General features: G+C 37.7%; 1 protein-coding gene across 2 annotated transcripts; it reads right to left on the minus strand.

Moving 5' to 3' along the window:
• Positions 1 to 680: 680 nt before the first annotated feature.
• Positions 681 to 26,960, minus strand: LOC145981511 (E3 ubiquitin-protein ligase MARCHF5). 2 transcript variants are annotated; one of them, XM_083114805.1, is made up of 8 exons: positions 26,857 to 26,960; positions 25,683 to 25,846; positions 23,092 to 23,185; positions 19,491 to 19,605; positions 16,569 to 16,699; positions 14,586 to 14,776; positions 11,468 to 11,636; positions 681 to 5,630 (listed from the first exon to the last, which is right to left on the minus strand). In XM_083114805.1, the coding sequence occupies exons 2-8, from the start codon at positions 25,811 to 25,813 to the stop codon at positions 5,484 to 5,486; spliced, it is 978 nt and encodes a 325-aa protein (XP_082970931.1). In that variant the 5' UTR covers positions 25,814 to 25,846; positions 26,857 to 26,960; the 3' UTR covers positions 681 to 5,483. The 2 variants fall into 2 exon arrangements, with proteins under 2 accessions (XP_082970931.1, XP_082970930.1); XM_083114804.1 differs by having other exon boundaries at positions 26,722 to 26,911.
• Between the last annotated feature and the right edge of the window lie 8 nt (positions 26,961 to 26,968).

Below are 26,968 nucleotides of genomic sequence, written 5' to 3' on the forward strand. Positions count from 1 at the left end.
CATAGACAAATGGTTAGCACTCACTTTCAATGTGAGTGGTGACAGATAGGATTCCTAGTGAGCCTCAGAAGTTCAGTGTTAACCCAACAACAAGATGACAACTTGAGCAAAATAGTAGCAAACTCAAATCTAGAAAACCAGATAACAGCAGCAATAGTATTTGATCCATTGGCCACATTTCAGCTAATGAAGAGCCTCCCGACAGACTTTGGCTCTTCAAGAGCTCTTAGCACTGAAATTATAAATTCTTTATTGATGACCAATATTTAGCCTGTGGTTGTTGTGCCACAGACTTGAGTTAATATTATGCATTGCCTTCCTTGCACCATATTATTTGTTATATTTTTAAAAGCGAAGTTGCTGGGGGTATTCAAGTAAATCCAGTATAATTATATAATATGGATAAGATTCTGCCTAAAAAAAAAAACTACATAATCTAAAAATAATATAAATTTGGTAAATGTACAATGAATTTTTTTTTCAGAATTAGTCTCATAAATAAACCCAAATAAAAAGTGATTATGATGTAGAGATAAAATTGCCAATGTGTACGTTTACAAAAGCAACAACACACGCCATCTTTACCCACTAGCAATATTCCGAGGTACAATTGCTTGCACATTTATTCTCAGTACCTGGGTTTTGAAGTCAAAATAAAAATAATAAACAAATATCACAAATCATACAAAAACAATCCCATTATTAAGCTCTTTTTCATTTACACATGATTTTAACTGTCATGCCACATTATTACCCAACAAGAGAGACTGGATGTGACATATAACAGATATTTACAGTGGTCTGCATTGTTACAGAAGTATTCATTTATTATTTATTTTACATACTTTTAAGTTCATATGAGTATAAAATTACAGCACTGCTGTCTTCACTTTGATATGCTTTGTTGTATATATTGTCACAAAACTGTACATTTTCAGAAGAGTGGGTATATTTACCCAAACCCTGTCTTAACAAGCATCTGCCCATTGTAATTTAATCTTCGTTTCCATTACAATAAAAATATTGGCGAATCAGGATATTTACAAAAATATAGTCACCTTCAGGACTGTATGTAAATCCTATCCATGCTAAAACGTAACCAAGGATACCAACATTTTATGAAAATAAACTAACAATAAGAGCAACTACAACAGATGACTGAAATTCATGATAGATTCTGTGGTACCAGACACTTCACTTCAGCTTCTTTTTTACTCTCTGAAGTCAAATATCACTATCCTCTTTCACCGTATGGGGCATTCCACAAAAAGTGATCTTACTTCATGTAAATGACAAAATCAAGTACCGTATTTGCCGGCGTATAAGATGCACTTTTTCTCCCTTAAAAATAGGTCTGAAAAACAAGGTGCGTCTTGTACACCAATACTCAGTTTTAGATTAATTTCATTCCTGGAAATTTTCTACTCCGAGTTAAGACGATCTCTTCCTTGCTTCCTTGTGCCGGCCCCCATGGCAAAGTGGTTAGCACATCACGCTACGATGGCAGGGGTCCCGGGTTCAAATCCTAGCCTGGGCATTGATGTTTGCGAGTGTCCGTTCATCAATTTCATCATGTCATCACTCATCCCCATCTTCGCAAATTAGCCAAAAGTGGCACAAGAAGCAAAGTAAAATAAAGCAAATCAATCAATCTTGCTTTGTGTGGAAGAATATTAAAAAAAAAGTATTCCTTCCTAGTTAGATTAGCCAAGTTATTTGTTGAAAGTAGACCTACATGTTACTTTATATTTGAAATACCGTACATTAATTATAATATATAGTGATAAAGCTTACTCCTAAAAAATGTCCAAAATTGGGGGTGGGTCTTATATGCCGGCAAATACGGTAATTGAAAATTATTATTGTTTTTAATTGCATTAAGGTTTACATCTTTGTGAATGCACAAAATTTGTATATTTCACCAACAAAAATTATTAGCACCTGAATCCTATATGCTTCGCACACAAAGCCAGCCGCCTTCCCCACATATCTAACACTTTTTCATTAATGCTTTTCATGCAATCAGGCTATGTCATTATACTCAAGCAGACACCACAAAGTACCATATTTGCCAGCATATAAAACACACTTTTTTCCTTTAAAAATAGGTCTTCTCTGTTCTAAGTTAAACAATTTCCTTGCTGCATGTGACTAACAAGATTAAAATGTATTACAGTAAAACATGCATATCCTGGAACCTCTAAATAACCTGTAAATACGGAAAAAAAGTCCCCGGAACGGAAAATGACCTGCTTAAGGCAGAAACGGAACACCATTTAAAGACCAACGAGATGTTTTTTATTCTCAGTAAGATGGAATTTTTTTCCTTTATTTTTTTCGCTCGCAAGAAAACAATGCAATACTGTAAGTGGAACACGCCTCTGTTGCCACTCGCTTATCGGTAACATTGTCGATATGAAAGAATGCGCTACAATATTCATAGCTGTTACGATTCAGTTTCTTTCTTTCATCTCTTACCCTCTTTCTCCACCTTTCTTTCTCTATTTCTCCTCTGTTCTTTCGTCATCTTTCTATTTTTCTTGTTATCTTTCTTTGTTTCTTTCTTTCTTCTTCACTTTTATCTCAATCTTTCTTCACCTCTCTTATTCCATCTTTCAATCTTTCTCTTTCCCTCTATGCACATTGTGCTACAATGCCAGGGATCCTGGGTTCGAAAAGATACATAAGTACATACTGTACATTCTTACAATACTGTAAAAAGTGTACCAACATGTTGTGTAGTTACATAATTGTATTCTCTGCTATGCTTATTGCGACTGTATCGCATTTTATTCATGTACGTACATGCATTAGTACTCTACATTATAAGTAATGCAAAATATAAATCTGTCTTTCCATTATTTCCTGCAGCACTCTATACTGTATTTAAAGTCAACCCTGTATAAGAAGGAAAACTGTTAAGATGGAAAATTTTGCTCGGAACCATCATGTTCCGGGATAGACAGGTTTTACTGTATTTCTAGTTAGATTAGGTAACTTATTTTTTGAAAGTCGATCTACATATTATATTTGAAATGCTGTACATTAATTACAATATTAAGTGATAAAAGCTTTTTTCCTAAAAACTGTGTCCAAATAAGTCTTACACGGCATCTTATATGCTGGCAAATACAGTACTTCTTAATTCTATGAAATCAGTTCATTGTGGATATTTTAATCCAATCTAATACTAGACCCTTATATTTTGTATGTGAAATGTCGCACATGCACTGGAATGCCCCATATAGAATGATCATGCCTGCTGCTCTTGACTAATAGATTCTTCCCAAATGAAGTACAACCCCATGCTTTGCCCTCCATGTATACAAGTAATGAAGAAGTAATCTAGCCACTTGAAAATATTTCATGAAATGACAATCAGAACTGAGCCAATTGTAGCATTTTTACAAATACATTTCTATTCTCATCAAAAAGAACAATTAAAAATTAGTAGTTCTACACCAAAACCACATGGCCAGAAATGGACTTGTGTAAAAATAACAACACTGATTAATACTGTAATTAGGAGTGTGCAGAATCCTGATGTATGGACACTGGTATTGAAAAAAAACAACTTTATCCTGACTTTAGGAAATCATTTTCTCATTTTACAGTCCAGAACACTTGTCAAATTTTGAATGCTGCATTAATTAATACTATACTTTTTCTATACATTTTGACACAATTACACATGCCTTTTTTCCCCCAAGCATTGAAGTTGTTGTTATTGAATTTTCGGTAATTTGTTGGAAATAGCAGTTACCTTTTCAGAAATGGGAAAATAATCAACTTGGTTGTTACAAGCATAAAAACACAGTTTTTTGTTTGACGTTTCAGGAGAACACATGCTCCCTTCATCAGACATTTATTTTTGGTATGATTAAAGATACAGACATAACAATGGTTAAACATTTTCAGCAAAAAATAATCTGTTATAGAATGATTCTTGTCAATGTTACATTGTTGTAATGTAGCAACTTAACTGTGAAACAACCAGTCTGTTTTATTATTATTTTAGAATCTTCAAAAATTATAATTCCCAAATATCATCAGGCAATACAAAATCATCATTGCTCTTACAGAGATTCTTGATGTTTTCCGTTACATTAAATTTTAAAGATGGTGACCTACACTATTTGTGAAAAAGAAAAGTCCATAGTGGGTCTTTGTTACCATTTTCGTTACTTAATTTATTCCAGTGTTCTTCTGCAATGAACATGAATGGGGCCTCCCAATGGCGCAGTGGTAACATTGTCGCCTTGTAATCAAAGGGTCCTGGGTTCGATTCCTGGTGGAGGCTCATAGTGGTTCGGATTCCACTTTAAAAAAAACTGTAGGTCCAGTCCCGATTAGCCTTACTGTGCATAAAGTGGACTTAAAACACCAACTCAATCAATTCTGCAATGAACGAAGCTTCCCAGACATTCAAATCTATGTTTCCCGTCATTCTCTTTTAAAATCCTTCTTCTTTTAATCATATGCTTCTCCTCGATGATGTGAGCTGACAAACCAGTTCTTGGGTTTCAATTTATAATATTCAAATCATGTTCGTGCCATCTTATTGCCATTGTTATAACTGTATCATTACTAAAACTAATGTCTGATGAAGGGAGCATGTGTTCTCCTGAAATGTCACAACAAAAAGCTGTGTTCTTATGCTTGTAACAACCGTAGACAACAAGAGAAATAATCCTACAATGCAAGCAATGCACACATACAAGAAAAATTAACCAACTTGGGGATTAGAGATTTACACTGTCTCAGGAAATCCTAAATGTTTCCTGAGTTTGTTGGGAAATGGGAAAATTTTATTCTGTACACTCCTAACTGTAAGTAGTGTGTAAATAAAACTAGTAATAATTCAGTACAATTCCTCATAGACTAATGTAATATTTGTTAACTATTTGGAATTATTTTAACTGCTGAAATATATGTAGATTGTCATGAATTTACAAAGCAGTTTATCAGCTCAGCTCTGACGTTTACATGTTGAAAAAAAGACTTGCACAATAATAGTGGAAAATGTATGGCATTTTATATCAAACAAATGCTCTTTGAGCATTCAATGGTTAGCATGCACTATTCATACTCCCTAAAAATATATGTAACACAGATAGCCATGATTGTTCCCCCTGTCCCTTTCCCCAGCCTTCTATTCTTGACTGAACATCTCCCAATTATATCTTTTGGGAAAACATTATCTTTCGTATTTCATCAAATCAAATTTAACCAAAAAGAGGTACGGTGTTTCCTGTTACAAAAAAATGTTTAAACAAATCTTTATTTAAGATTTTCTTTTCATCTTGCGACTGTCCAAAACCTGATTACACAAATACAGATTGCTGCTTCATCACAAAAGATATTTTATATGACACATGATTTCATAAATCGAGAGCAGAGCTACACACAGCCAAATTCTTTGAATCACACATTCATACGTGCATACATGCAGAACAACCACAGCAATTTTTTTAGAAACTTGTTTATTGGGTTCTTCTCTGCGATTCTGCCACAGCAGCTATGTTTTCTGCCGTATAGTCCAAGATTTTACGTTGACACTGTCGCACATATTGTTGTTGTTTATGGTAAATTCTCAAAGCTCCCTTGATTGTGATAAATGCTACACCTCCCTGTAATCACAAGTTTTGCATACAATAAACATTATCAAGTAATACTAAAGTATTACAAAGGAGAACTGAATAAATAGACAGGGTGTCCGGGAGAGGTATACAAAAATAAGTACTTATAATGTGTAAACTACTTCTTATATTGTCTCGTAGTGAAGCTCAGTCGATAGACCATCATTCCCAGATTCTAGTAGTCCACTCGTACCATCAGTTGTGCTGTTGAGTCACACATGAAACGTTTCCGAACATTGGATCACAAGAAGGGGCACAACTGCCTGGCCACCAAGATTCTCAGATTTGACACCATTTGACTATTTTCTTGCATGGGGCTTCATTAAAGATGTTGTGTACAAGAGGAAAGTTCATGATTTGGGCAATTTGAGACAACACATCGTTGAAGCAGTTGTGTTAATAATGCTTCAAATGCTGGTCAACACTTGACACGAGCTTGCATATGATTTGGATATATGTCAAGCTACAAATGGCACCCATATTGATGTGTACCGGCATACATAAAAACTTTCCCGAGTTACTTTGTACAAAACCAGGACAAGAAAGTTAATAAACTTTACAGATGTCAAATATATGTGCGCATTTTTGTATACCTCTAACCTGGACACCCTGTATAATTCAAACATATAAAAATTAATTGTTTTGTTGGAGAAAATCAACATTACAAACCTTGGAATTAAGAATTTCACAAAATGAATTTTTATCTAAACAAACTCTTTGACGTTTTGAAGTGTTGGCACATACTCATATTTTTTTAAAATTGTTATATATTGTTATATTAGGCAATAGATGATAGGCACAGTGGCAAATGTCGGCAAAGAGACGAGAAAGTCCACCAGACAGATACCATGTGTTGTTGCATTCCATGACTGGGTATATCACCTATTGTCTAACATAACGATATTCCAAACTTTTTATGAGGAGTGTATATCACTTTTCTGACATTTTTGACAAACTGTGACAATGAGAATGAATTATTAGATGAAAATGGTGAATAGACACTCACACAGGAGCATCTGAAAACTTGGTTCCTCACATTGATTTGTTTGTTTCATTTTTGGTTAAGTCCACTTCCAAGCACAGATAAGCTATTCATGTTTGGGGAATAAAAGATGCAGTTGATAATAATTAGACGTAAGCGAGTTACTAACTTTTTAGTGAAACTTACTTCTAGAGGTTCTATCAATTCACAGTGAAGCGATGAGTTCCCATGCAGATGGTGGCAGAGGCCGACTAGACCTACAGTTTAAAGTGGGATCTAAACCACTGGGTGCCTCCACGAGGTATTGAACCCGGGACCCCTTGAACACAAGGCGACAATGTTGCCACTATGCTAATGGGGAGCCCTGGTTCTTGACATGCTTCACCATCGAGGTGGCAAAAACTGTTGAGAGACAGCAGAGTAACCTCCTGGTGTTTTCTCTTGTAACTACGAATCAGAAACCTAAAGCTTGAGTTTGGTTAATTCCTGAATACGTTTCACTTCATACTTATCTTGCCTCCTTTTACCACTTCTGTTCTTGAGATACACACACACTATGGGTATGTGTACATTTAGCACGGACATGAGTAATAATATATTTAACTAATGTTTCCCAATCAATGTAAAGGTATCTCAAGTCAGATTTTACAAATAGCCCTTTCTCTAGTTCATAGTGTTGTCTAGCAGTTTAGAATATCAAATCACTAGAACTTCTAATCAGTGGTGTAGCAAGGGGTGGGCAAAGTGGGTGACTGCCCAGGGCATCGCGTCTCATGGGGTTGATACAAAAAATGTATTAAATACACTGGTCAAAACAATTAGGGGAGCAAGCAAGAAATCCCAAAACCAAAGTTCGAAAGTCAAAAGTAGCAATCTATGTTGATGAAGTGAGTGTGTCCTCAATCAGTACAATTCATCTGTGATGAATCATCAGCATGAAGAGCTCTCTAGTGACACCATGAGGCACGTGGCAGAATTTGTGATATGAGGAGCAATCACGAGGTCACTTGGGAACACCGGTTGTTTGGTGCTGGCAGACCGTAAGTGCAGGTGGGATTCAGTTGAGTAGTGTTGAATAGGAACGATGGCAGAACAACACGATTTAGGGGAATCTCCATTGGGAGGATGGAAGCAGCCCTTGGTGTGTCACGCAGTGTCATTTCCAGGTTGTGGACACGATTTCAACAGACAGGTACAGTACGAAGGAGGCCTGGGCAAGGTCGCCCACGGTCAACAACAGTTAGGGAAGACCGGTACTTAGCATTGTCGGCTCGCAGGAATAGGCAGCAAACTGCAACTGACTTGCAACGCGGCCTTGTTTTGGCAACAGGACGAAGAGTCTCGGGCCAAACTGTACGAAATCACCTGCGGGAAAGGGGTCTTTATGCAAGAAGACCAATGGTGTGTGTCCCTCTGAATGCCCAACACCGTAGGGCCCGCAGACAGTGGGCTGTGGAACATCGTGAGTGGCGACATGGAGAGTGGAGTTCAGTTCTCTTCTCGGATGAGTCACGTTTCAGTCTCCAGTCAGATAATCTCATCTGGAGGGAACGTGGGACTCGCAATTATCCCGCACATGTGCGCGAAGTGTCTCAGTATGGTGGCGGTGGCTTAATGGTATGGGCAGGGATCAGTGTTGGTCGACGTACCTCCCTGCACATTATCCGGAACGGTACTTTGACAGCCTTACGGTACCGGGATGAGATCCTCAGGCCTCATGTTGTCCTAATGGCTGTAGATATCGGTGATCGTTTCATTTTTGTGGACGATAATGCCCAACCTCACCGAGCACGTTTGGTTGACGCCATGCTACGGGATGAGGGTATCGAACGAATGGTATGGCCAGCGTCCTCCCCACATTTGAATCCCATTGAACATGTGTGGGACACACTCGGAAGATGCATTGCTGCTCGGCCAGGGCCACCTACAACTCTGCAACAGTTGGAAATGGCCCTTCTGGAGGAATGGGTGAATATCCCGCAGGCTGTCGTTGATAACCTTATTGGCTCCATGCAAAACAGATGTGCAGCTGTCGTAGCAGTTCATGGCGACCACACGCCTTATTAGAGGTATGGATCTGTTGCGTATCTGTCCATTTCTGTTGTCTTATCACCGTGCTGTTCTCCTGATTTTGTGCAGTACCTTGCAGAAATCACCCCTAGAACTCTGTTGTGCTAATGACTCAATAGACATGTATTGTACTGGTTGAGGACATACTCACCTAATCAAAATACATTGCTACTTTTGACTTACCAACTTTGGTTTTGGGATTTCTTGCTTGCTCCCCTAATTTTTTGACCAGTGTAGAAGTGTGGGGGAAAAGATGGAAAAGGCTAATTTTTGTATGCAATAAAATTAAAACATTATGTTATTATCTGGTTTTAAATTCTAGTTAAACATTATAATATGTGAAATCAGGGGCGTAACATACAGGCAGGCTAAGGGGACACGGAAAAAGTTAAAATTATTTTCAAATTTCTCATGTGAAACATTTATGCAAAAATTCATGATAACTTACGTGGACATTTTTACCCATTTATTATTTTCTCGAATAAAAAGCAATTTGTGCAATTACGAGGATGTATCAAAAAGTTTTGAGACTAGTTCTGTAACACACCAACAGATGGCAGTGCAAGGCTGCATGCACAGGCACAGGGAGCACCAACCTTCATAAGGCAGTGTGCCGAGAGACATCGTCCTGTGTACATCGTGAGCTGTGCAGTTGGTGCTCTTCTGACCACGTGCGTTACCATGTCTGCGATTTCATCACGGACAGCAAGTTAGAACAGAGAAAACGTGAAATTCTGTGTGAAACTGGACAAATCCGCCACAGAAACACGCGCGCGTCGAGAGTGGAAGAACATCACTGGAAGACGGCACGCTGACGGAGTTCTTGGCAGACTTGGACACGGTGTTCCTTCTGCTCCTGGGTCTGCAGCCTGAGGACGAACTTGGCAGCAACACGGCGCACGTTCAAATCACACGTGAGGATTGCCTGCACTGTTCAGTATGACACACCGACACTGGCAGCAATTTTGTGGATTGTTCTCCGATGATCCTCATGCACAAGTTGTCAAATGGGTTCAACATTTTTGGGTGTTGTGCTTGTTTAAGGTCGTCCTGATCTCTCGTCGTCTTCCAGTGATGTTCTTCCACTCTTGAAGCACGCGTGCCACTCAAAACACCTCGAACGACTCATTGCAGCATCGTCGTACACTTGTCGAATCATGTCAAGCGTCTCTGTGGCGGATTTGCCCAGTTTCACACAGAATTCCACGTTCGCTCGTTGTTCTAACTTGCTGTCCATGATGAAATCGCAGACGATGTAACACACGTGGTCAGAAAACCACCAGCTGCACAGCTCACGATGTACACAACAGGACGTTGTCTATTCGCACACTGACTTATGAAGGTTGGTGCTCCCTGTGCCTGTGCGTGCAGCCTTGCACTGCCATCTGTTGGCATGTTACAGAACTAGTCTCGAAACTTTTTGATACGTCCTCGTAGCACACCCAATTTTAATATGTTAACAATAAAGCTCCTCCAACTGCCACGAAGCAAGTGCGAGGCATTTACAAGCTTGGGTTGTTTGCAAGTCAAGAAGGCAATGGATGATGTAAGCAGTTCTTACTTCCGTACTACAGCTTCATATTTCAGCTCGCGGAAAAGAAAGAAAGACATTTTTAGGGTGAGTGATATTATTAAATATAATTTTCTTCAGTAACTTATTATTATTTAATATGGTAATCTGCTGACTTATCCATGAAGATTTTCTATCAATTCACATTGAGAGTTGAAATTTAAAAACGGATGTGGGCCTCGCATTCTAATATCACCCAGAGCCTCGCAATAAGTTGCTACCCTACTGCTTCTAATGTAGCAATCTAATGTAAAAAGGTACACATTTCACAAAAAATGTGAATGATATATTTACCTCCTTAATGAATGTATGTGATTAGGTTTGCTTTTGAAAAAGAATTTGCATATTTTGAAATTTACTTACAAAATGGTCACATTGTTCACTCAATTACAGACCACTTGAAGAAAATACCTGACAGGTAAAATTATGCACAGTTTTACTGGTGCTATTATTGGTCATTAACCAGTGACATCACTAATGAATAGTAGGACTGTTACAAAAATTTTCCTGCATTTACCATGTTTCGAAGCAAGAATTTCTATTATAATTGTGTTAGGTAAAGGTGAAGCTATTTCCTGTACTGCACCATGCCATGAAGGTATATGGGGGTATGGAGGTACAACCTCATACATTCTCGATCACAACCACACTGGAAGTGACGTGATCAGCACCATGGTCTAGCTGCACCTCAGGTATCCTTGATTAGAGGCTGGATGAGCTCCAGCGCTGCTTTATACAATGTACACAGGTTTATAAAATTAGCAGGAAGCCATTGAGATTAAAAACACTGTATCATGTCAATATTTTTAAAGTTGTTGATTTCGATTCGCTTTTATCAAGTAGGAAGATTGATTTAAAATGAAGTAATATCGTAAGAGTTAAACTGTGCTCTTTTTATTCTTGCAACATAAGCTATACAATATTATGGAAACCCAGTTGAGCACTGAGGACTTGAAATTCATCCTTCGCGTACCATAAGGATTACAAGTATAGGCTGCTACACTAACACGTGACTTAGAAGATACCTTTATATTTTAAAGAGAACTTTATGGAAAATGTTGCATTTAATACACAATGGTTCATTCACACATTTCAGGCTTCAAAGGTAAGAATACTTCTTGTTCTTGATGTAATTAAGCGAAACTCAACAAGAAATACAGACAGTGAGGAACAGTTCCATCATAGAATTCAGATATAAAAACTTACCAGGACCGTCCTTTGGAGGTTGGAAGGGACAGACTCAAAAAACATCCTCCCGAAGAGAGTGGCCACAGTTGGAAGGAGTAAAGCACTGCAGAGGACACGAGTGGCCGAAACTGGGTCGGAGAGTGGAGGCACGTCTACGTTCGACCTCTGCTGCCTTTCATCACATATGCTGAGAGGAAATAAGACATAATCGTTGCATGAATGGTGACACACGGTGCATCAAACGTTTGCTGGCTTAAGCGACCACTACAATTTGGTCTTCTCCCCTACAAATTTATGGTTTTCCAAAGTTATTCTCCATATCAGTGTATTTTGTGTATACACACATTCTTCTTCGATTACTGATAAAAACAACTTACATACTAACATACATATCCTCCTCGAATATACTGATACGAAGAGTTAAATTTAAATATTATTGCTGAATTTCCCTGCTCAAAACTAGGCAACAGCCCTTCAGAGTCCAAAGCTACTATTTCAAATGCCTTACAGAATGGATGTTAGTATTCTCAGAAATTTCCATCTGTACAATGCATATATCACAAACATTATTATTAATTCATAATTGGGAAAGAGAGACACGGCAGTATATAAATACGGGGAAACTAGTATTCACTTTTATCCGCGAAACTGTTTTTTCTTCTTTGTTCTATTAATTTCAGTGGCTGCTGCCTCCATCATCGTTGGAACTTGTGGTACTGTTGCTTGGTGAGCGTCTTTTGTTTGTAGTTCTCCGGCTGCCACTAGGTGCGCTGTTGTTAACTGTGCGTCTGGGTCCGTGTCGTCTGCTATTTTCGGGCGATAACTGGTGTAGTAGGGGAATCCAAGTGTGGTGCGCTTGTCCGCTATCGATGTTTAGCTCGTGTGGGAAGTGCATTATGGCATGCGTTTAATTGATTTAGGTGTCTACGAGCGTGTGGGCAGTGTGTTTGACTTGAACCTTTTGAATTTTATGGCTAATGTATTTGATGGTGGCAGAGGCAACTGAAATTAATAGAACGAAGAAGAAAAAACAGTTTCGCGGATAAAATGAGTACTAGTTTCTCTGTATTGATTATTATTAACATATTTTTAATTGTTTTATGCTTCTCTCTTCTGTGTTGAGTGGTCGACTCAGAATTACCCCACTGAAGGTTCAGGATTTGAGTCCTGACCTGGGCGTTGGTTGTGAGTGTCCCTTGATTATTTCCATCTAATCATCATTCATCATTGCAATTAGCATACAAGCACAATGTGACATACAAGGTCTGTTAAACAAAAAAAACAACTCTTTTTGAAAAGTTTGTACATAAATTCATTGAAGAGAACCGATGGTGGTGGTGCCTAGTGGTATCCTTAGTTATTAACCCCTCCCCTGTGAAATTTTCTGACAAAATGGTTTTCCATTCTGTGCATTTTTTTTCTGGGTTTGCGTAGTAATATTTTTAAGTAGCTACTGCATCAGCACAATTCATCCGATTATTATGGTTCATACGTCTCTCTCTTCAGAATAGAACAGGCTGTCAAATGGTACCACACACGTGTACATCAAGTATGAGGAAAGGGAAATCTGGGATAATTCAGGAAATTTCCCTCCAAAAAATCCCTTTTGTTAAATCTGGACCAGCCCTGGATATAGGTACCCCATTATAATATACCTTGAAAAATACTATGGTCTATACATAATATGTCCGCCAAGTTTCATTGCAATATCTTCAATAAGTATGACAATACTATTAGATACTACTAAAACTCACAAACTCAAAAACCAACAATAAATTACCAACAGTTCAAATAATGCAACACCAAAAAAAAACGTTCGTAAAGCAACTGACTAAATGTGGCACACAAACAAACTCACGTTTGCACTTCATCAGCATAACACAAAAACAATTTACTTTCCTCTGAACTGCTTCTTCTTTTTCTTCTTCTTCTTTTCTGTAGACACTGAAAATCCTTGACTGAATAAAAGGTCGTTGTTTCTTCAATAGCAAAACATAAGTTTACCAACAAAAAATGTATTATTCTGTTCAACACAGGTTACTTCAGTCATAGATGTTCGTGGGCGTGGGCTATAGTAACCAAGGGTGTAATATTACGCCACACACAGGGAAGGGGTTAACTTGGGCCAGTTTCAAAGTCGTTGCTAACTGCAGTAATACAGTAGATCGCATTGAGTGCAGGTGTGTTGAGTGTTCCCTCTCCATGCAGGAACTGGAAGAGCAGCGAGTAAGTGTCAAAGTGAAGAAAACTTTCAAAGAGACACACGGTATGCTACATGAAGCCTATGGCGAGGAATGTTTCAGTCGAACACAGCATTGCGAATGATACAGACGTTTCAAATCAGATTGAACCTCCATCGAGGATGGTGCAAAATCTGGATGGCGATCCACCTTTACTGACAATGGTGCACACCTACAGGCAAGGTTCATCGTTTGGACAAACATCTCCATCGCCGAGGCAGGCGACATGTTCAGGCCGAATGGAAAATCACTCAACTTCCCGTGACATGATCTCCAGCTTCTCGATAAAGAAGAAACGATCACATGGAAAGGGTGTGTGAAGTCATACGTGCAAACCGTTGTCTCAGCGTACGTGAAGTTGCTGCTGAACTGAACACCAGTATAGGCTCATGACACACGATTTTGACAGACAGCCTGGGATTGTTCATCACACTAATGCATGTGTTCATTCCTCACTCATTATTCGGAGCTTTTGGCAAAGGAGCAGACACCTGTTGTCCCACAACTGGCTTACTCCCCTGATTTGGCACCAGCAGACGTCTTCCTCTTCCCCAAGTTGAAATCAACACTCAAAGGTCACAGACTCCAAATAATAGTAGAGATGAAGGAGAATTCACTACGGGACCTATAGGCAGGAGTTCCGGCAGGCATTCCAGGACTGGAAGAAATGCTGGGAGCAGTGTGTGCACAGTGGAGGGGAGGTCCAAACAGCTGGTGAATATTACCATTTTTCTCAATTTTGTAAAAATTCGGTTTCTTTTTGAACAGCTCTTGTAATATAAGAAAAATGTAAATACAATACACTGCATTTTCATAAAGTTTAGCCTAGAACTGCATTACGTAAATACATAATGTGATGCACTGTGAAAATAGAATTTACTTTACCCAGAGCTTACCTGAAAGAAGGGAGGATGTATCGGAGGAAAGGAACCTTGTACGTGTGTTTCCGGAGGAAGTGAAGCACGAAGTCTTCCCATCTCACCATCTTCCCAAGAATAAGCATAATGGGGATAGTAGGAAGACCAACCAAAAGAACTAACGGATCAGCTTGTTCCATCACAGACAGACCTTCTTTATGACCTACAACCTTCAAAAGGGGAACAAAAGAAATGGATGTTTCATTACTTCATATTAGGGCTGAGTCGATATTGATACCAGTATAGATATTATTACCAATTTCCACCGACAACAATGCTTACTTATTAATTTTATTAGACCAAGATAATATAATATAATTTTTGCTTTAGTATATTCATACTTTGACTAAAAAAAGTAATATGGATGGGGCAGATTAACCTTTATCGAGGACGGAAGCCTCTCCCACATGTTAGCCTCAGTTACGATAACTTTCGAGGCACATGCTTTTCAAACTTGCTGTAAAATGTGGCAAAAGAACTCATTATTGTAGAGATAAAATTAGATTTTATTATTATTTTTCTTGTTTTTATTTTATGACTGCTATTAGTGAAGATAATATTTAGTACCCTATGGATTGGACGTCTTGCACTGTACTCCCTAACTGTCACACATGGACATTATTTTTGTTTTTATTATTACATGTAAAAGTTGTAAAACATATATGCAAAAATCGATGATCGAAAAATAATACCCATTCATAAGTTACATAGCAATTTTTGGAGGGTAAAAATTTACATTTTTTAAAAAAATGCATTTGCCAAAAATAGTCACTATATGTTAGTGGCAGCTATTAGGGAGGGCAGCTACCCCCATTTTTGCCCCCCACACTATGGCCTCTTAATGGTAAGCCTTGTATAGCAAGAAAAAGTAAACTGACTTTGCTCCTCAGTTTTGACACCCAATCACCACTACTGCTATATATACACAGTCAGTCACAAAAAAATAGCACCACTGTTCAGGGGGTTTCATAATGCAGGCGCATCATGAGAATTTTTTTTTTGGGGGGGGGGACAAAATTTTATACCAATTCTACATATCTTCACACAAAAGTTCCGTTTAATTGACTTATTGATTTTTAGTTTTGGTTATTATGTATACTTTTTTCTACCTACCTGTGGGTGATCTTGGCGATAGGGTTGAAATGAAACACCACCTCTTATGCCTTTAGAATCGGTTTGGATTGGGGGGATAGGATGTGAGCAGTTTTGTATGTTTTATGCTAGCAAACATGAAAGTAAGCCTCAAGTACCTAAAGTAAACATATATTGCTTAAATATGTCTGTATTATATTGTTCCTCAAATTTTGCTGACCAAAATTATTTGAGTAAATAATTTGGCATATAGGGGGGCTGGGTGAATGCTATACCTTTTTGGGGAGGAGTGCATCATAGGCCTTGGGGGGGGGAGGGGATGGGCACCCCTGCCAATGTTCGTGCTCCGTTATGAATTATGTGATCTTCCGGCAACTGGACGATGTAGAAAACAATTTATTTCGTTCTGAGCGTGTGAACCGGACCAGAACAAGGGTGGAGCCATTGTCGAATACAGGGTAGATAAAAATCATGATTTTCTAAGAGTGGTTTCTTTTCCTTTTTTGTGACTGACTGTATGTGATACACACACTGCTCAGCCTTCGCACAATATATGTGCTGGTATATGTTTATACTGCTCATCCTCTAAAGGCTAATTGGTACTTACATGATTTGCCAATGTGCCACATTTGTGTATCAATGAAGTTGCAGATTTGTGTAAAACTTTACCATATTGTTTCTTTTTTTAATGAATGTAAAGATATAATTTACGTACACTGATTTTATAAAGTAAATTATCTACATGTGTCAATTGATATGATGAATGATATGTAAATGATATTTCAAATGATAAAGGGCATGTACCAAAATTTTATAAATAGCCAATGTGATGATCGACTGTTTATCCTTCCTCAACTATCTTTCACCTACCTGCATAACAGTAACAGCTCCATACGTAACAGCCGTCCAATATATTGAACCAACAACTATTCCTGCCGCTACAAAGGGGCACACTCTGTATATTACATTGTCTACAGCATCAAGTACAAGCACGATAGGACCTGCCAACAGAAACAATTATTTCAATCTAAGCTTCTACTCACTCTTGTAACAACATAACACTTACTTACAGTACTACATGGGACCACTTTCGCTCGATCATACTTGTTTGAGTCTCCCCACGTTCGAGTGTATAGAATCAAATTACAAGTATAGAATCATATCATTTCAATGTGACAATAATAGTAGAAATATTTGTGTGGTAATTTCAGCCCATAATCATCTATTCATTTTCATAACTGTACTGGTAAGGTAGACCAAACTACATTTTAACATGGAGATGACGAATATGTTCAGTTAAGGTTTAATTTCACTGCATCTTTCACTCCACGATCCATATTTGAGGGCCCATTACCACAGACAAATGACAGTTATGTGTGTACTACTGGGCTTCAAATGTATACTGTTCGTTTTGCCCACTCAAGCATTATTCGCTCGAGCAAAAAAGCTCTCAATTCCATATGCTATCTATAGAGGCATGCAAATTTCGTTTTTGACGAAAACACGAAATATGAAATAACATGCTGTAATATTCATTTTTAATGTTTCTGAAAGGTGTGAGGTGCATTTTCCTACCCTATTTTGTCACGAAATAATGCGAAATGAACTGCAAAATGCGAAATATACTCTTAAACACGAAATTTACTGACGCGACACTTTCTGAAGTCTGAAGTATCCTGTGAGTTATGCAATTCACGGAAAAATGAATAATTCTGCTGTAAACATTTGAGAAGTAAAAATGGACCCCTTTACACGGGAATAAACTTAATACTCTGGTAACTCCATAAATGTGCTATTATAAGAGATGTGTTTATTTTGTGTAATAAGTGCAGTTTATAAATCAAATTTAGGATTATATTCACAATTTTAAAACCAAAATGTCATTTTATATAGCACTTTTGATGTGATTATTCACCGCTATAACACCGAAATTTTATTTATTTATTTATTTACTCAGAGTTTCAGATACAGTCTTATTTGGCCATTTTACACTGAAACAACATAAAGTAGAAACAAATAATAACAAAAGATAAAAAACAATAACAAGATGGGATAGATTTACATGTTCTTCGTCAGTAATATACAAAAGTTACGTTCTGGAAGGAATATATCTACATTCAGGGGAAGTTTGTTGTAGATTTCTGGGAGCCTGTAAAACAAGGAGCGTTGTAGAAGGGATAGCCTAGTGGTTGGGTTGTGGAAGAGTTGCAGGTTGCGCGTTAGCTTTTGGGGTACCCTAAGTGAGAATTCACTGATTAGGAGATCTGTTCTGATTTTGCCATTTATTATTTTGTATAAAAATTTCATGTCAGCTAGATCACGACGAAAGGATGGAGTGTGAATATTCAGAGCAGCCATGGTGTCTGATTTGGATACATGTCGAAAGGAAGGTATTCTATGGCGAACAATTGCAAGAAAGAAACTGAGAACAGAATCTATTCTGGTGAGATTGGTTTTTGAGGCCATTGCCCAAATTGGGGAACAGTATTCAAGGATGGGCGAGATGAAAGATTTAAAGAATAAAGCAAGAGATGATGGGTTTTGAATTTCGCTAAATCTGTATAGAAGACCGAGAAGGCGCATGGCTTTTTTAGTGGTAGCAATAATATGATAATTAAAAGTGAGTTTTTCATCCATGATAATACCTAGGTCCTTTTGGGTGGAAACGTTTTGGATTGGTTTGTTTTCAATAGTATAAGTAGACACCACTTTGTTCTTTTTTAGGGAATAAGTAAGGAAAGAGCATTTCTGAGGGTCTAGTTCTAAATTCCACTGACGACACCACTTAACAAGTTCTGTGAGAGCATTTTGAAGAATCATCATGTCATGATGCGATGAGATCTCCTTAAAGAGTTTACAAATTTTATTTTATTTACCACTTTTGAACCCGAAATCGACTATGGTTTTGTAACAAAATTTTGCTTTTTTTATTTACCAAAAATATATGCCTCTAGCTATCTAGCATTGTCCGTGCAAACTATTTTGCTGCTCAAGCAAAAAACGCTCATTGCAGCACTCTAACACTTACTATCTAAATATCAGGCATAACTTTGGAATTATTTGAATTTGAAGTTAAAATTTGGGTGTGTCACCACTTAGCTTATTTTGCACCCATCACATTATACGGGGTCCAGCACCTTACCATAACAAATAAATACAACTGTTATGTTGTGTCATTAAAATATTCTGACTTCCATTAAAAGCTGAGGCTGTAAAGTAGCACTCAGCACATGTAAGGACAAAACACACAATTATACTGACCATAGGGCCAGTCACCAGAGCCTCGTTAGTCTGCAAAATGCAGTCCAGGGCGTATTACGTGGAAGTGAGGCTGAAAATTGGGTGTACTATTTGGAAGGTCACACCTTACACCCCAATTTTGGAATTATTAACCATTACATGTGTGATAATTCAAATAGTCAGTCCTTATGCAATTATTCATGACTACTACAATGGCTAATTAAAATGAGGGACTTCCAACTGAAACACCCTGTGTGTGTATATATAGGTTAGATGTAAAGTGCACATGTACATTGCCAGATAAAAAGAATATTATGTGTAAATAATAGTCTCACTTGTGTTTATAAAGCGTGAAAATGAATATATCTGTATCATGATGCATAAATGCTACAGTGTTATTAAAAATTGACAATACAGTCACAGACACTTCTGGGGCGTAAAGATGTCACTGAAACAATTCTGGAATACCCCTGACTGTACATTTTGTTCTTTTCATTACTGCTTCATGTTATGCTGTGGAAGAAATAAAAACAGCCTAAGGTTTGTACTCACCCATCCTTGGAAACACAATCAGGTACTCTGTGTTGCATTGTGGACACGTTACTTTTCCACTCGAATTTCCTTTCTGCTTCTCATCCACCCATCGCTGGATGCATGCTTGGTGTACCTTAAATAAAAAAGCACGAGGCATTTTAATTCGAAACTACATTCAAAGTGTACATATTTAAAAAGAGTAGTTCCAAGCAAATCACCGTTACTGAATGTAATATTATCATGCTTCAAAACCAACAATCAAAGTTACAGGACAAATTTACCTGCACGTGGATTCATCAAATTCAAGGTTTACAAAAACAAGTTCAATGACCTAATGAAATTATCACATTAGGGCAGCAACATTGATTGATTTTTTATATTACGGGCATTTCACGGTAGCTCAGTTGATAGGGCATCTCACTACCATGTGAGAGACCAGGGTTCAATCCCCAGCAGGGGAGAACTGGAATTTTTTCCACCTGTTTAAGTGGGTACCTGGAGGAAACTCTTGGGAGGGGGACCATGAGAGAGTGAGTGAGTGAGTGACTGTGAGTGAGTGAGTGTGTGTGTGTGTGTGAGAGTGTGTGTGAGTGAGTGAGAGTGTGAGTGTGTGTGTGTGTGTGTGTGCTGGAGTGTTTTTTTTTCATACGGGTGGAGTTACAATGAACTGCAGAAGACACCTTTCGAGTTCACACTGTTATACAAGTATGGGTATAGTTGTGAAATTTAAAAATAAATGAAGCTTCTCAAATACAGCCTTTTTCATTGAAATGGAAACTGACTTTTTGAACATTCTGTATTATGATTACCTGACTATTCACGCTCACTTGGGAATGATGACAGAGCACTAATTCATTGAAGTCATTGCATGTCAAATCAGGTACCGATTTTGATAATATTTGATACACAGCATTGATTTGCGGCAAAACCGACACCTGTGAAAGCATTTTGCTGAACTATGATTACTATGTATTATGCAAGGATTGTTCAAAAACACAGTTTTTACAACAGGCAATTTTCAATTATGTATTCTTCGAGAATGAATAAAGTTACAGAAGCATGATTGAGCTCATTGTAAAAAGGATACACAGTAATATGACATGATCAATAGTTGAAACTTAGTAATATTTGAACATCCTGTTTAAATGTTCAAATTTCAAGTTTGAACAGCTCAACAAACTCCTCCTTCAATATTTCTTTTCTCCGTTTGGATATTTTTAACTACCATCATAATCTTTAGTCTTATCATTGTTGTTTCACATAAGGAAGAAAAATTAGATTGAAATTTGTCCTACACCAGCAACGAACTGGGCCAGTGTTTCTTGCCAACGTTTCTCACAGCCATGTTTAAATTTGGTACTCCACTTTGACACATTGGCAAATGAAGCAGTAGAGTACCCTAAAGTGTATTTTATATTGGCATGAATTTTTGCCACCTTCATTCCCATTCTCACAAAGTACTTTATCACTGCAACATTAGCATGGTCCAAAATTCCCAAAAGGTGAGAATTTGGCAAGTCACTCTTCCACTTAGGTACTAATGGACCTAAAAACACCATACATTAAGTTTGGGTCCCAGGTGACTTTTCTGCTGTGCCCCAAGCATTTTTATTTTTCCCGCAAGGATTGCATGCCAAGAATATAGGCATTCACACTGAATGTGCTCAATGACACTCAAAGGGTCTGGTAACTATTTTATTTTTTTTAACTTGAGCTCAAAGGTATGCAGAAGGCCATGAAAGAGTCACATAATACACATTCATTGCAGAAGCATTACATTGTAAATAACAATTGAGCATCGTAATGAATATTGGCACTGAAATGAACAACAATTGTACCGTTGTTCACAGGGTACTGTCATGGTCTGCCATGTGCTTCTGTCTGTATCAGAAGGCCAGCAGTATCATCCTTGGATGGCAGAGAGAGCGCCACTTACAGAAGTGCACTGAGTGCACGTAATTCACAATTTGTGGGAGATGGTCCTCAATGCATGTCTGCACTCATCTAACGGCAGATCCTCGCGTCCACGCCATGTCCTTATGTCAGTATAAAGTGTACTGCAAGCAGGTGTGAAAATGCATTTTATGGTGGAGTTGGTGGGTTTTTTTTTTGGGGGGGGGGGTACAAGCTGCCTTCAAGAGAAGTCTGCAGAATCTGACATTCTTGTTAAAGTGCTGTGGGAAGAATCTTTGCGACTCTGCATCTGCCATGTTGGAGAAGTGGACAGAGCGCTGGTCTACCTATTAGCCGACGGTACATGCTATTAAGGTTATCGAGGGTGCATACCATGAATGGTGGAGCGTGCGCAAGCACAAGAAGAGGAGAACCACGAAACCAAGAGACAACGTTGGCGAAAACAGTGGATGATCTATTTAACATTTCCCAGGAGGAAAAGGTAAAAATTACATAAGTAGAAGAGGAAGAGAAGTTTCTGGAAATAGATGGATGAAAGGAGGAGCAGGATGGAGAGCACACGTTGCATCAGGCGGCTCATGCCGAAAGCAAAGCAAAAGTGGAAAAGGAATTCAGCTGCAGGAAGGTCACCACTTTGAAGAGAGACGCCAGCACCAGTCAAGATTTTGGTTCATTTTCTTCCTCAAGTGGTAGCGAAGCAGCGGAAGGGAAGAAGAATAGCTGCAGTGACTTGGACCATCCTTAAAAAAAAAAAAATAATAATTATGCAGGCGTTCAGCATAGGAGACAGACATGGGCTTGCACCGAAGAAATGTTAAGATCTTGACCATCTTAGACACTGTTTTCAAAACTTGGTTGATTTGTTGTTTTAAGTCTACTTTATGCACAGTAAGGCTAACTGGATCTGAACATTTTGTGCCTCCACCAGGTATCGAACCCGGGACCCCTTGATTACAAGGAGAAGACGCTACCACTGCACCATCGGGGAGGCCCTTGTTTTCAAAACTGTTCCTGCAAATGAATATGTATTCCTTGACTCTTTCATGACCTTCCATATGCCTCTGAGCTCAAGTTTATGCTGTGCCTGCCCCTCAACACACAACAGGTTATTAAGCATGTCATTATAAAAGATTAATATTTTGTAAGCTAAAGTTACATACTAATCTTGAAAAATAGTTTTTGACAACCAATCGTTTTTACAAAAGAGGCAAATTCTGCTGAGAAGTTGAGCTTTTTTTCAAGAGCAAGATTTGAAGAATCAAGGTGAGAAGTGCTTTCTGCAGCTGTTTAAAGGATATATTTGTGGGATAAAAAAGTATCCATAAGGATAATTTAGGTTTGACATTCCTATGTTATATATTAACTAACTTTTTTCATTAGAAGTAGTTGTTATATTACTATTTTGTGGTTTAAGAGACCATTACTTACTTTTCAGTCATCTAATGATTCTTGTATAATTTTTATTAATCAATTAATAAAGGATTTATGACTTGTGCGATACTGTGCACATGTTCCCTTAAAGGTGGGTAATTCCATTGGCATGCATGATTTCACACTACTGTTGCCATATGTTGGTTATTCTCAGAACTTTTCAAAAGTTCCTCATATCATCAAAATTGCTGACTACGAAGGTGAAATGCTGCCTGATTTGGCATGGAATGATCCAGTGATATCATATTCAAAAGACGAAGGAAAAATACTGTACCCATTTCGTAGTCCCTCTGCAGCTGCAAGGCTGTACCCATGGAGCAGTGGTATCATCTTCATCTGTAGCGAAGCACACCCAGCAGTATCTTTTGCTATAAAAAAATTCCATCAGGAAAAATTAACACAAGGAAAAATGCATACAAACACACAATTGTTTTATACTGGTAATTTAGACAATGTTTCTTTTCTCCAGACTATCGTAATCTTCGTATATATATCTATAGCTCAGATAGATGTTCATAAGAAAGAAAAACAAAACAAAATATCCACACAGAGATTGCTTATTCATGTCTTGGAAACTATCTATGATTCAAAACCTTTATTTTCACAGTATTACTTTACAGGAAAAAAGATAAGCGTAAGATTTAAACTGCTGGGTTCTGATCCATTATGAAACTGGCTGAACACGGCAGATTTTAGTCCACAACAGGTGGTAAATATATTTTTGGCTCATACTTTGGTTTTTGAGATATCAGATCATGACTAAACAAGTGTGGCATACACACCTTTTTTTTAGAAATAGATAAAAAGGTACAAAAGTTAAATGTAGGGATGCAGTGGACATAAGAAGATTAAATTATTCATTCATTCTACTCTAACCTTCCTTTAACACTGCAGTGGTCGCATGAAAAACAAATACACATCTTTGGTCGCAAGGATTACTATTGAATATGATAATTTTTTGCAAACTTTATCTGGTTTTATAGTGAGAATGTCCCTTTTAAAGTATTCTGGTTCACTTAGCAAAAAAATTATAAGTTATTTCACTCAACACACTACAGGAGAGAAGAAATACTAAACCTAGTGAATTACATTTGAATGTGATGAAAGCAAACAAATCTTACTTTTATTATAATTTTTCCACGCAAGATTCACAAACAGGTTTCTTGTCGTCTCGAGACACCCACTTCATACATTTATAACAGATTTTTAGAAACATGTACTTATACATATGAAAATACTATAAGCTATGTGTGTCCGAAAATGCTCCCATCAATGATCACATGGATCACTATTGTGCTCCACTGAAATGTGTGCTCTACAAGAAATCAACAATAGATCTTTTTTAAATAAATACAGAATGAACAGAGTCCTTGGACTGTTCCAGGAAGGTACTGTCGTTCGTAAACTCAAGCCAACTCAGCCCAGATCTTACGAGTGGATTGCGCAGACGTCACAGGAAACGTCACGATGCCGTCACTAGCGAAGCTGTTCCATGCTGCAGTTTACGAACAGCGTGGATTATGGCATGGTGGATCGTCTGCTTGACTCTTGAGCATGTTTAAAAGCAGTTGACTTTCTTTTGGCAGTATTATTAAGTGTAAATGGCACTAAATCTCACCTCTATATAAAGCTCGGCTACATTAATAGAAATTAATATAATATTTTGACAAATTTTATAAATTGTCACAAAAAATAACCGAAAAATCGAATCAACTGTATGCCTACATACACAGCCGTGCTAATTATTTTTTAGTAGGATTTTATTGGTTGGTGAATTTAGTTTAGTGTACCGTGTATTAACACCAACTAATAACGTTGAATTATGGTAAATGAAATGACTTTAAAAATATTTATTTCATTGCACTTCAGATCAAAAATTACTTTTTTCATTATTTTATTCTTTTTTCTTCGGATACCAGTTTTTACATATTTTTCCCATATATACATCTACGGAAAGAACTATAAGATAATATTAACTACACCTTTTCCTTCAGTTGACTTGTCTAACTTACGAAGGCCTCAAATAAATGATTGCCGGCCATTGAAAGCTGTTGCGTCGTGTTTTCTGCTAGTTTTCGTGTGCAGTCAGCCAACTCGGTCGCACTGAGAACGGCTTACGAATCTTACGAGCCAAGTAAGCCGGATACGTCACTGTGACATCACGGAGCCAGAAGTGGGCGGAGCTAGTCCTATTTGGATTGAGTTTAAGAACAGATGTAGCCGGCTTCAGCTGACTTGGGTGGAGTTTACGAACAGCCGTGGTGCACTAGCAGTAAAGGTCAAAAGTGTTGTCTAATGGTAGCATGCAAATATAGAATGATCAGCACAACCAGTCCAGCATTAACCACTGTATTACACATCTTACTTTTAGACATATCTGTCTTGTGGGAAATAGGTGTGCCACACTGACACTAATCAAGTTTTAAAGTTCACTTGATATAGAGACTGTAATTAGAATTTTAAGTGATATCTGACACTTAAGTGTCTCCCACAGGGGTTACATCTTAATTAGAAGATAACAATCTTACCAACTAAGCTACTCAACATGCCTCCGTACAAGGTATATTTGAAGTATTGTATTAACCTCTCCACTGTACACACTGAAAGAAAATGCAATCAATGAGTTTCGTCTAAATAAGATTGCATTTCTGCCACTGTTCGCTAATTGCGATGATGAGTGTTGAGCAGATGAGATTGATGAAGGGACACTCTCACAAAGAATATCCATGGCCAGGTTAGGATTCAAATCTGGGGACTTAGGAGGCAAGATCGAAAACCACTTAAGCAGTCAGTCACTGAGGTGATTAAGTCATTCTGCCTAGGAAAATTAGAAAACCATTTCTAATTATTTCAAGACAAACATACCTATCCTCCTCAGCATTATCTTCTTGAACGGATGTTGGTGTCGCAACTGGTGAAGCCGGCTCCCAATTCAAATCTATGCATTCTGTTGGTTCAGAATTTCGAGAAGCCTTGTCTGCTCCTTCTTCTGCCATTTTGTAATGAGCAACATTACACTCCTAATTGGTCTGGATGAAAAATAAAATTAAGTTTAACCACATAACAATATACTCAAAGCTAAAATTCTACAATGTTTACTTAGCAGAATTTTTTCTACTTTAATTTCATTTACAACACATGCATCTATTGTACACTTCTGTTCGCATAAAGTGGCACACTCGTTTCACTTAAAGTCCAGCTTCGGAGGCGATCGAGTGAGACGGTACACCAGGAGTAATGTTTAGAAAACAGTACCCTGCAGTGTTGCTTACTATCAAACTTTATAAGCACATGCAGGGAATTTTGTCTCATAGGCTCAGAGGAAAGGGTTAGTTTAAAGAGCTTTCACAGTTTCCAGAAAAAACACACTGCATAAATCGTCCAGCTGTGTGTTAATGTATGAAATGACTGTGTACCATGATTAATTCGGAATTAAACAATCGGAAGTTTGCCCCTTTTTAAGAATTTAATGGTACCGGTATTTTATACATCATGCACCATATACAATGTATTTTCTGTTTTTTTTTCTTTATTTTGGAATCTGGCAATACGCTAGTACTTGTTTCATGGGCATGTTTAAGTTCAGATTAGTATTAAAAGCAATTAATTTCTCGCTCGTTATTTATTAAATGTGAAACAATATAGATGTATGTCAATGTGACGAAAAATGACACTAGTTTCTACAAAAAGTGAAAGTGTTCTTACTTCGACTCGGGGAAAGTGAGAAAAAATTAGACAAGCTAGATTCGATTAGGAATTACACGGTTAGCTGAATTAACGCACGACAATTTTCCAAAATATTTATTGCATCATTTTCTGGCCAGCTCAACAAAAAAAAAAATATCTGTTTATTCAATACAACTAATAAGAATGAATGAGGCCACGATACAGAACTTGTACTCACATTTTGAATCATTTCAATTTGATGCTTTATCAACGGACAGGATAACTAATTTTTGCATATTCCTTTTTATACAAACTCATAAAAGGCGTCTAAATTAACTACGCATTTCGAAAATATGTGAAGTAAGTATATTACACTGCAAAAAATTGCAAGGATGTCCTCAATGAAACCTTCCTTAGCTGGCGCAGATAACTGCGTTGCTAGTGTTTTGTTTTATAAAAAAAACGCAGCGCCCTTCCGTCCCATC

The sequence above is a fragment of the Lepisma saccharinum genome, chromosome 29 (assembly GCF_977018435.1).
Source record: "Lepisma saccharinum chromosome 29, izLepSacc3.1, whole genome shotgun sequence".
Taxonomy (NCBI): domain Eukaryota; kingdom Metazoa; phylum Arthropoda; class Insecta; order Zygentoma; family Lepismatidae; genus Lepisma; species Lepisma saccharinum.

What these genes read in the sequence shown, in the direction of transcription:
- LOC145981511 (XM_083114805.1), bottom strand. Translation starts at nt 25,813, where the DNA reads ATGGCAGAAGAAGGAGCAGACAAGGCTTCTCGAAATTCTGAACCAACA. An exon ending in GATTGTGTTTCCAAGGATGG is followed by an intron (nt 16,700 to 19,490) that starts GTGAGTACAAAC and finishes TTCTGTTGGCAG; the next exon opens with GTCCTATCGTGCTTGTACTT. An exon ending in ACCTCCAAAGGACGGTCCTG is followed by an intron (nt 5,631 to 11,467) that starts GTAAGTTTTTAT and finishes TTGTGATTACAG; the next exon opens with GGAGGTGTAGCATTTATCAC.